This window comes from Cornus florida, unplaced genomic scaffold (genome assembly GCF_030987335.1).
Source record: "Cornus florida cultivar Cherokee Brave unplaced genomic scaffold, ASM3098733v1 CherokeeBrave_3.0.0_Hap2_Chr09, whole genome shotgun sequence".
Classification (NCBI taxonomy): Eukaryota; Viridiplantae; Streptophyta; class Magnoliopsida; order Cornales; family Cornaceae; genus Cornus; species Cornus florida.
Genome location: NW_026775579.1, coordinates 55,934,312 through 55,946,430, shown reverse-complemented (window position 1 = coordinate 55,946,430; position 12,119 = coordinate 55,934,312). Strand labels below are relative to the sequence as shown.

The 12,119-nt window shown below is 33.8% G+C and overlaps 1 protein-coding gene across 2 annotated transcripts; it reads left to right on the top strand.

The window, feature by feature from the left end:
• Positions 1-440: 440 nt before the first annotated feature.
• Positions 441-5,237, top strand: LOC132273995 (protein TRIGALACTOSYLDIACYLGLYCEROL 5, chloroplastic-like). 2 transcript variants are annotated; one of them, XM_059775130.1, is made up of 5 exons: positions 441-736; positions 854-904; positions 1,009-1,053; positions 4,662-4,694; positions 4,792-5,237. In XM_059775130.1, exons 2-5 carry the CDS (start codon positions 865-867, stop codon positions 4,968-4,970), a joined length of 297 nt encoding a protein of 98 aa, XP_059631113.1. In that variant the 5' UTR covers positions 441-736; positions 854-864; the 3' UTR covers positions 4,971-5,237. The 2 variants fall into 2 exon arrangements, with proteins under 2 accessions (XP_059631113.1, XP_059631112.1); XM_059775129.1 differs by having other exon boundaries at positions 443-736; positions 857-904.
• The last annotated feature ends 6,882 nt before the right edge of the window (positions 5,238-12,119 follow it).

Genomic DNA, 12,119 nt, shown 5'->3' with positions numbered 1-12,119 from the left:
GTTTGGTTTTCTTTTGTTTCCTCTTCTATTGGGTCCTATGGACATTTTCTTTATTCAATACACAAACTTACCTTTTAACCAAAAAAAAATAAAAAATAAAAGATAACAATAATTGGATTTTCTCTCTGTGGCAACGCCAAAGACTAGGCATTTCTCTACTCTGTAGATTTGAATTGTTTTAGTTACAGTTGCTAGCTTTTTGTTTTTGTAGTACTTTGTGGTTTTTGTTTTTTTGGAAGATGTGGTTTTATCGTGATTTTATCCTTGATTATAGAAGTCGTATGACGCTTTTCTTTACAGGCCAAAAAAAAAAAAATTTGTTTTATTTTTACTTTTTAACTTTACTTTTCCTTTTTAATGGAAAGTGGGCCCCGATTGGAACTTTAAAATATACTGTATTAGTAAAGCTTTCTTTAGGATTAATTGGCTTGGACTACTCAAAAGGATTGCCAGTTTTTCTTTGTAAAATGATTTTAAGTGTGGTAATCAGTTGGTGGTAATCAGTGTCCTTAAATTGGGTTTTTAGGGCTGGGCTGCCCAATTCAATCTTAGCCTCTTTGTCTGGTTGAATACGAAAATCTGGTGCATCTTTCAATCCACCTCGTCGAAGCCCCAATTGGGTCTGATTTTCTCACAGTCCGGAGCTTCACTTCAATCTCTTGGTGGCTCTGTCCCAATCTGCATAACATCACAGCACCATAATCAGAAACAATCGTTTCTTATTGTTTTCAAACATGTAAGTACATACATAATCACACTCTTTTCAATTTCATTATTTCATTCATATATAATCTGTAAATCTGTATGTGTATATATATATATGTGGATTTCTTTGTGATAAGAACTTGTTCAGCAGCTAAAGCAATGGTGCTCACAACCTTCAATGGAACTGGAGTTGGATTTGGTAAGCATATTTGCAAAAGGCACCTTTCCCCATTTGATATGTACCTGTAACATTTACGTGTTGCCTGTAATGTCTTTTATTAATTCTCTGTGGATTGTAATTAGGTTTTGGCATCGGTTGTGGGTTCGGCGTAGGATGGGGTTTTGGAGGTATATCATCCATAACTCTCCTCTGTATCTTTCATTCTAAATCATCTTGCTTTATGCATAGAAACTTATCTGTGCTTTGCACGAACTTCCTAGTATTGTTATCCTTCATCAATTAACTGTGGAATTCGTGGCGTTTCTTTATGTTACGTTGACATCATTCTTACCCAAATCGTTTATAAATTTTTTTAGATCATCCTGTGATGCTGGGAAGAAAGAATATGTAGATAAAGGTGCATTTAGTTTCAGGATATTGAGAGAGTTGTTTAGAAATATGTCACGTACTAATTTCTCAACTAGAAATTGAATATGCTGTATTGAGGATCAGATTAAGATTTTTTCTGATCTTTGGTGTGTGATGGCACTTGTGCTCATGTTTTGCGAAAGGAAAAATTAAATAAAATATCGAATGTTCTCTTAAGGGTAGTTTGAAGCATTTTTTATTGTTATGTTTGCAAATCCAGAATGGTGCCTTAAACTTTTTCTTAATTGCCTAACTTGCTAGAAGATGTTTCTCTTTTAAAATTTTCCAAATTTCTGTCGGTCTCCAATATTAGTCCTTTTCAAGATTTGGGAATTCAAATTACCTAAGATCAAGACAAATTCTTAGTCAATGCTTTGTCTTATACACAACAGATGACATGCTCCAACAGTACGAAAGATGAGAAGTCTTCTAGTATGTGTAACTATGGTACTATATAAAAGTGAGTTGTTCTTGGTGTTATCGTTTAACCAAAAACTTCTTTTATCACTTGCTCAGTGGATGGAGATACTAGGTTGATTTGATGTATCTATTGAGTCTTTATTTTGTCTTCCCATGAGTATCAAGAACATGGGGTATGCTCTTATATACTGGGGCGGCTATATTGATGCCATCTGTTTGGTATTAGACAGAGTTTCTCTTATTCTGAGAAAATAAAGGAGCATCTTACCATTATAAAGACATAAATAGATGTAAGAAATTGTGTCTAACTTTTGTCTCTTTGGAGCCTCAGCCAACAAATCAAGGATTACCAATCTGTTGAGAAATAAAGGAGCTTGTGCAGCATTTCGTCTACCTAACAGGCTAGCACCATCAACTTTGTTTTGAATTCCCCAAAAGAAAATAAAATGGTCCTGGGGAGCTTCAGTCATGGCTGCGAGAAATAGGAAACTTGGGTCACTTGGTGCCAAACTTTTCTTGTAATAATGAGGCTGGACTTGTATGTTCTTGGGGCCAATTGAAGAATGTTACTCTAAGTAATTTAAAATATTGGTTTTTGTGCATAAGCTGGAATCAAGAAACAATGATTTTTCCAAATTTTTGTTGGAAGGCTATTTAGATAAAGTTCTTAGTTGGGCCTTTGGAGTAGCAGTAATTACATTAAAAGTTTCACATATTGAAAAGTGATTAGCTATGTACTCTACGTATGCCATTGTGCTTAGTGTCTCAGCATTGGATTTAACAAATCCCCGAACTTTAAGGAAATGAGAATATGGTTAAATATTAATATTTTTCTTCTAATGTTCATCTTTTACTTTTTAGGGTAGAATGTTGTTTTTTGTAACATAGAGTGGTTAATAAAATGTGAGCGCCGTTGCTTGGTGTACTAGGCTACTAGTAAAATGCTCGGGCTGTCAAGCATGTAAATATGGGTTAGAATCTCGAGAGCAGCCACTTTGTACAAAAAAATGTTGAAAGTTATGTCTGCATCTAGTCCACCCCTCTCAGCCGCCTCAATTAACATAGATCACACTTGGTAATGACTCTTTTTTACACTTCACTCGTTTAGAAACAATAGTGTAACAAATGGAGCGTAAAGAGAATTTTTTATTTACAATTATGGATAAGTGTATGTCCAGTCCAACCAGATATGTTGATGGTCACATTTTTCTATTTCCTCATGTATATAATTGGAAATGGACCAACTGAGTGGTCATAAGGGCTTCCAGCCATATGAGGGTGATTCATCCAATCTGTTAAGAAAATACGTTATCCGAACCGATCCACTTATATAATGGATCATTGTTATTCTTATCTTCTTTTGTTTGATGAGTTTATTCTTGTATGTGGCCGACTCTGTTTGTACGGAAGAAAGGCAAGGATGATGATGATAGTTATATTTATCTATATCTTTATAGGATTATAAGATCAGTACCTCATTATAAATTCAGGGAATTGGGCTAGATTCAGATCACAATCCAAGCCATTGGGAAGCCTCGGTCCAAGTAATCGAGCTTTCTATGTAATATACAATTTTCTTCTTTCCTAAACTGCATTCTTCAGTAGTAATAAAGAACTCCAGGGTCCAATCTGGTTTTCGTCCAGTTAAATTTCACGTGCCCACAAATTTTTACTTGTATCAGTTCCGGAAGTTGTTAGTTGGACAGGAACAATGAAACTGCCCGGAATCTAGTAATGGAAGTTGTCCATTTACTAGTTTCTATGAATATGAGATTGTGAAGTAGCTGCCATATAGGCTACAAATCACATATAATCCTAGAATGTAATACGACAGACCAAGGCTCTTATTGAGATAATTTGAAGATGTATTTGGTGATTCTTGTCAATATATAGTTGACAGTAGGATCCTTAAGTCCATCTTGTAGAGGGGTGTGTGTGTGTGTGCTTGCGTGTGATGAATTTCAGCTTGAGACTGTTTATGTTTATATGATTATTTCTTTAATGAATAAGAGAAATGGTAGAAAACTTTATTTCATTTTTGACTGGACTTGAGGCCTGATTAATTACATCTTATATCTTTGGATCTTTGCTGAAAAGCATAACCATCTCATTAGTATGGCTGGAAGAAACAAGTTATGAATTCAGGAAAATTCTGTAGTATGCCTGTACCCGCTTTGGTATAGGCTTGTTTTCTCTTTGGTAGAGGCTTTTTATTTTTTTATTATTTTTTAAGCTCGAGCAAGATAACGGAGGGTTATAAGGGTATTTTGCCTTTCATTTTCTACTCTATTGAGAGTAATTTGATGTTTACTAACAGATTAGCATTCAGGCTTCCCCTACTTATTTTTGAGATATCTGATTCATCACCAGAGGCACACATTGATGAACTTTATATACCATATGCTTGTTAAACCAGGCAAATTATGTTGATTTGTTGCATTTGAACTTTAAAATAACAAGAAGAATACAAAGTCTGGTTGTTGGTTGATGTTTGGACATTGTTAGAAGGATCAGATACGTAATTGGAAGCCTTTTTCCATGTGTGCCCTTTATCTTTTACACGCACACATGTATGCATATTATGTCTACTACAGAAAGCATTCCCTTTTTTATAAAATAAAAAAAGAATAAGCTCTGTTTATTTTGTGTTCTATATATATATATATATATATTGGTATGGAACATTTTGGGAAACAGCATTTTCTATGTGAATCTTTGAATCATGTTTACAAAGCTATCAAGAACTTTACATCTTAATAAAAGATAATGAAATATGTTAAACCAGTTGCTCTTTTATTATTATTATTATTTCCTTTTTGAAAAAAGAGAGATAACATAGAAAGGAAAATACAGAGAAAGAAAAATGCGGACAATTTGTTTTTTATGGTACTATGAAGTTCTTATTTCAAATATCTAACAGCTTTATTTATTATATATTTTTTTTCAGGCATGCCTTTGAATTTCATGGGTGTTGGTGTAGGTACACAAGTGAAACTTACTTTATTCAAAGCAATACACAGCTATCATCTCTATTTATGTTATTTTGTTAATTGATTCTCTAGAATTTTGATCTGAAGGTGGAGGCTGTGGAGTTGGGCTAGGCCTTGGATGGGGATTTGGCACAGCATTTGGTAGTAAGTATCGGTCCTCTAGGGTCATATTTCAAGGCCTGGATTTTGACAGAGAGGCTAAAACTGAAGGTAGAGAGTCCACCGAATTAACAAAAGGTACTTCCAATGTTCATGCTCCTCGGTAGTAAACACCTTTCTTTCTCTTTGTGCACGGAATCAATAGCCATCGAGATGATGCTTTTGTTACATGTCAACTGTGTGAGACATAAGCGCATTGTGATGTGCTTTTGTAGCATTCAAATTGTAAAAACCATGTTTTTAATTTTTTTTTTTTTAAACATTTTGAAAATATAATTCTGTATTAGAGATTGAAAGGAAGTTGATTTCCTTCTTTCAATCTGTACTGCATTCAGTTTAGTATTTGGGCTTGGCTGAGTTTGATTTTTATTCAAGTAATTTTTGTCATTCTTTAGGACATTTAAGACAAAACACAAATTGGTGACAAGCTTATCCAAGAGTAGGTAGCTTTTATTTATATATTGATATTTAACTGGAGTACTCTTCAATTGTTTTTAAAAATAACTTCAAAAATATGTTTGGATACATTATTTTGAACTCCTATCGGGAGGTTTAAATAAAAGATTGAGGGTTTAAATGCCATTATGGACGACACCAAGTGCCTGTAAATTGGGTGCATGAGTAATTATTTACTGAAAAAAATTAAGGGCGTGGATAAATTTGCATGAGTAATTACCCACGGGAAGGTCACCGGACACCGGGCATGTATAAATCTCTACCGTTACAATGAAACCTTCCTGTGATCAAGCTTGCAAGTTTGTGGTAATTGTCATGCTTTTTGCGTGATGGTAATTGTCATGCTTTTTGCATATCAAATAACATATTTTTAGGATGAACATATTTAATCAATCATTCTATTTTTTGACGAAGTGAAAATACATCTAATCAATCATTCTATTATTTGACGAAGTGAAAATACTAAGATTTTATAGTGTTAATTTGACACAAATATTTACTGTTGAGGGCATTGGAGGAAACCAAGGGTACTACAACTATTTTTAAACAATTTTTTTTTAGTTTCTTTGGGACTAAATATAGCGTGAAAAATTAATATAATTTAAACCAGCTTCAAGTTCATGATATGTTTTTATAATTTAAACCAGCTTCAAGTTCATGATATGATTTTAAGAATATATATTCTTGATAGACAATATTATAGTCAATTTTGATAGCCTCCAAATTCAGTACTAGTATTTTTTTTTTGTTCATGTGTTAAAGCGTAAATTATTATTATTTGTTCATGTTGACGGGATATTAATGGAGACAGGATCTCTAAGATTCTAACACATGAACAAAAAAAGTAGAATTTTTTTTTTTTTTTTTCACACTTGAAAAAAATACTTTAGGTTAGTAATCAACTTTTAAAATTATTATTATTATTTTTTTCTTTGAATCTATCTCAACTTTCCTGTGGAAATTACCACCAAAGCCTCGACTTAAGGGTGGGTGAGGTAAAGAAAAAAAAGTTATCTCCGCCTTCTGGAAATATATATATATATACACTTAGGGTAGGTGGGGAAAGAAAAAAATGGGATCTCTGCCTTCTGGAAATATATATATATATATATATATATATATATATATATATATATCATGAAAATAAGCTACATTGCAGAGGCTCAGTCGCTCATCAGTGATAAAAGTTAAAAATACTGCCACAAAAGCTTATGTACAATCCATATCTCACTCGAAATATCAACTTGAACTGATATCACCAAATTCCAAAATGCAAGTCCAAAAGAGTTTAATAATTTATTTATTTTAGTGAGAAGTTCAGAATTATTATGGGTAAAAACAATTTCTTTTTATATTTAGAAAATAGAATTCTGTAGAGATGGAAAGGAAATTGATTTCCTTCTTCTAATCAGTATCGCATCCAGTATGAAGGAAACCAATTTCTTTTACTCTTGTCCCCAAATTCCTTGTCATTTTAAACTTTCACAAGTCTAATCTGCAGCCAAACTTGTCTTTAATATTGCTAGATGGGAGGTTAGCATTTGGGCTTGGCTGATTATGTATGTATTCATTAAACCGAGGGTTCAGGTAGTTAAAGTATAATTTTCAGCTGGAGCATTAACAATGGATTGAAGAGTACTTTTATTAAATATTAATATGTAAGGGTTGTCACGGATTGGATCGGATTAGGAATCAATTCTAATATGATTCGCTCCCAGTGAATTGAAAAAATCTTAATTCCTCGTAAGATATTAGATCGAAGCTTTTCATAGCTTATTCATGGAGGATGATATATGTATAGATATAGAGAGGGAAAGTGAGGAAAGAAGATGATGAATAGTGGGGGAGTTCGCCAAACTTCCTCTATTTATAATTCGTTCACAACTTTTTCGTAATTACATCAGTTAACTCCAAAATTCTATAACTAATTACTCCCTTCCTCCAAACAACTTCCATGAAATTACCCTAAGGCAACAATCCACTGAAAATATAATAATAAAACCCTCCAATGATCTTGCACTTGGACCCTTGCCATTCCTGTGCACTTAAGTCACCCTGGACCCACACGAGGCCTCCGAGTCCAAAAATAAAAAATGTCCGAAATGGACCCAAATACACTTCTAAGAGCTCTAAAAGCAAAGAAATGTCTCAAACGACTATCGGGACTCACGTGGCACACAAAACGAATCCCGACACGAAAAACGATGCGCCGAGAAAAAAAACCTTGAAAATTCAAAAAAATCCGAAAAAATTCGGGACATCACAATCTACCCTCCTTAAAAAGATTTCGTTTTCGGAATCTACCTTCTTTAAAAGAAAGGCTTTATGCTGCTTACGATCACATAATCTACCAAGGAAACTCTAAACATTGCCATAGTGCAATCCACAAAATTCAACATTCTCTCACATTCATCATAAAGAAAACTATAACTCATCTCAAGATCGCTAGTCGTCTAAAATGTAATACCATATCGACGTCATCATCAAAAGACACCTCACCAGAAAATTGTCGGATTCCTACAAGATATATCTAACACGCAACATTCTATATACTCCCCGCCAAACGCCCCAGGCACTCACAAGGATAACGGTTACAAAACTGCTTGACATACTTACTTATAAGCTCGACTCGCCATCCCAAGGATACACATATAAAACCATCACCGACAACCAACCATTGGCTATAAGACTGAGCAACTCATCATACTCGCTAGAAGACAACTCTGTAACGGTCACACTAGAGGATAACCACCTACGCACTCATGTGCATGATCTATAACACCCATTTTACATGAAACTCACTTCCCGACAAAACATCCAATTCCCATCCACATGGCATACTGCATCCTACCCTAGTCATCGTTACTCACATGGAATAATCATTGACCTTTGACCTAATATCATGTTAAGGAAAGACTAACTCAGAGAAATGGTTGGCCAGGCCATTCTCATCGTCAATCCGACCCCAACACCAACACCGTTCTTATCTTTAGGTCTAATCCTCAGATAACACTCTCACACAATCCTAAGAAGAAGATTGCATAACTAAACTCAAGGTAACCTAAAAAAATTAGACGATACCGACACTAGTCCACAAGACGTTGTCAAACCAAACTTCTAAATACATGGTTCACATCACGTCGCCTAACCATCCTCAACACACGATTCACACCACATACTTTAATCAACACCGTTGGCATAAAGACTCTAGGAAAACAAGCTCATCGATCCATGATCCACACCCCATATTCTATCAGTCATAATCTTTAGGAACAATCGCTACCACAATGAAGGACTTTACCTCCTTCCGCTGAAGCAAGCCAACCAATCCCATTCAAACCTTCACTCGAGGTTCCCAACAAAAGAAAGGGCTTTATAGAAGTCCACCCATCCGCTGGCACGCACAACTCCTATGAGGAGAAGCAAAACTCATAACAAACGATGCCCTTGACATGACCCAATTAAGAAAAACTGAAGCAAACCCTACTATCATAACGAAACTAAATACATGCACGTAAGGCAAAATTGAAATCCTCTCACACAGAGAAAGTGAGGGAAGAAGATGATGAATAGTGGGGGAGTTTGCCAAGCTTCCTCTATTTATAATCCCTTCACAAGTTTCCCTTAATCACATCACTTAACCCCAAAATTCTATAACTAATTACTCCCTTCCTTAAAGTAACTTCCATGAAATTACCTTAAGGCAACAATCCAATAAAAATATAATAATAAAGCCCTCCAATGATATTTCACTTAGACTCTCGCCATTCCCGTGCACTTAGGCCACCCCGGACCCACACAAGACCTCAGTCCAAAACTCAAAAATGTCCGAAATGGACCTAAATACACTTCTAAGAGCTCTAAATGCAAAGAAATGTCTCAAACGACTATCGGGACTCACGTGGCGCATAAAACAAAGCACGCCATGCAAAACGATGCGCCAAGAAAAATAAAACCCGAATATTCGAAAAAATCCCGGACCTCACAAGTTCCTTCTAATGTAAAGCTTTCAGTACAGTAAAACCTTTATTGTATAATGTAAAATCTTTACTGAATTATGTAGAACTCCTAATTAAGCAAAATAAAATGGTAATAGCATTAATGTAAAACCTTTACTGAAAAATGTAAAACTTTTACTTAGGAATGTAAAACTCTTACTTAAAGAAAGTAAAATGTTCAATGCACTCAAAACCCTATTCTCTTTTCCTCTCTGTCTTTCTCCTTTCTCAACTTTCTCCAAATCAATGGCGGACATTGCTCTAGGTAAGGGAATCATATGCGAAGAGTGAGAACGAGGGTAGTGAGGCCAGAGCATCCATACCCTCAACCCATTGGGTTTGATAGTCTGCACCCCTGCTCCCCTTGTTCCTGTTGCGCCTCTCGCTCATCTGGTTCTTTTAACACAAAGAGGATTAATGGTGTGCCGTACCCTAAGTTTGCAAGAGAGAAGAGAACGGTGACAATGAGGAGTAAATTTCAGACTGGGAATGGTTATTAGATTGGTAAAGTAAGCGTACTTTAATAAATTTCAGAAAGTATTTTAGGATAATTTTGTCTCCATGTATTTATGAACAATGAAAATTGACATATTAGTAATTACTTTTGCCTAAATTATTTTTTGATGGGTATGTTATGAGATTTATATATGTATTATTGTTATTATTATTCTTATTTTTAGCCCGTGGTGTCCAGGATATATAGCACGAACCCTTAGGGCCTTTCAACAACCCAACTAATCCTCGAGGGCTCGGAAGGACACCTCCCCACCCGAGTTGGGAAAGTCACTGAAGGGGCAGCGGAGACTAGTCATAAAGAACACCAAATGGGATTCGAACCCCTGGACTTATTAAGCTCTAAACTCTAACGAGTAAACCTCTGAGACATATCCGAAGTGGATATTTATATATGTATTTGTTTGAAATCAAATGACGAAATGTGGCAAACCTTTATTCTTCACTTTTATTTTTTTATTTTTTTTTTTCTTCTTCTTCATCAGGGCAAGGATGGTAGATTATAAGTTAATTAGTGCAAAGGCTCGAAACTAAGCTCCCTAGAACAACGGGAAACAAGCAAACCATTGGGGTACAATGGTGTTTGAACTTACCCAAAGTTAAGGCATTCGTAAATTTCTGTAAATCACTACGTGTCCTTGCCGTGATAAGCTTGCAAGTTTGTGATGTTAATTTTTATGTTTTTTTGCGTGATGTTAATTGTCATGTTTTTTTTCATATCCAAATAACATACTTGTTGGATGAACATCGACATTATATATTTAATAAAACTATTCTTTTATTTGACAAAGTGAAAATGCTAAGATTTTATTAAGTTAATTGTTGAGACATGGGAGGAAACTAAAAGTATTAACAAGTTTTTCCTCCTCCAACAGATACTCCATTGAAGGGAAAAAAAACAAAGTAAAAGCAAATGAAATCTAAATTCAATAAACCCAATTTTTTTTTAAATATTATATATTGTTGGATTTGTGGTTCAAAATTGCATAAATTAATTTCCGTTTTGCAATTTGTCCAACTGCCTAAATTTGGGTTTGCTTGTATGTGTGCTTTTATATGTTGTATTTGTCAATTGTGTTTGCTTGTATGTGTGCTTTTATATGTTGTACTTGTCAATTGTGTGTGTGAAATCCGAATTACATATATAATATTAAAAATTTAATTCAATAAAAGAAAATCTAATTATAGAAGGAAATATATAATTTACTCCAACAAATATGGAATACATATTAAGCATTCTATATCAAAATATGCCAATAAAATCCTAAACTAAGAAGGTACAAAATTAATTCAAAAAAAAGATAGACATTTAAATATCTTCAGGGATGATATTGTTTATTGAGGGTTTGAAAGTTGCGTTTAATTACCAAACGAAAAATAAGGCAAAGGTAAAAATTTCTACCGTTATCTTGAGTCCTTTTAGAGTATAATTAATTTTGTTATTTAGATTATTTTATGGGCATCAACATGTGAAAAAAAAAAAAAAAATCATTCATGACATTCATCATAGATTTGTGACATATTTTGTTATTTCACAAATTATGTGTTTCAAAATCATAGTTTTGGTGGCAGTGATTGGAATGGTGAGTGGTTTGGACCCATATTTCATTGGTTTTGGACTTGTTTCATTGGTTTACATGGTAAAAAAGCTCGTTTGATTGATTTTTTAATGGCATATGGAACCACTGTTACTAAATTTCTTAAATCACTAAATCGTTTTTGCAATTTCTTTTATTTATTTATTATTATTATATATATGGCTTGTTACACATAAATTTGATAAATTGAATGATTATTTGTATATGTTTAAAATAGAATAGTATAAAAATATTAGGTTAAACTACTTTAGGTTGATAAATGGTCAAAAAAAAAAAAAAAAAAAAAGCCTTCATCTAAGGGTAAAATAGTTATGTTAAAAGTAGAAGAACTTTCGTAAACTTTTTGTCAAACAGATAGGAAAACTCTTATAACATTAAAAGTTCTTTTACAATAAAGTTCCCAAACACTAACACATAAGCTGAATAGAAATGATGGCTTTTACTTCTCTTTTTCTTCTGTGTAAAAGCAAGAGTAAAAGTTATGTCAATCGGACCTTAAATGTCATCTTTTTTACTTATGCAAATAACATACTTTTAGGATCAACATTAACTTTTTGTATTTTGTTAACTATTCTTTTATCGGACAAAATGAAAATGTTGAGATTTTATTGCCTTAATTTTAGTCAAATATATACTGTAATAATATTATTGAGGTATTGTAAGAATCTAAAGAGTAGTATCCATTTGTCAA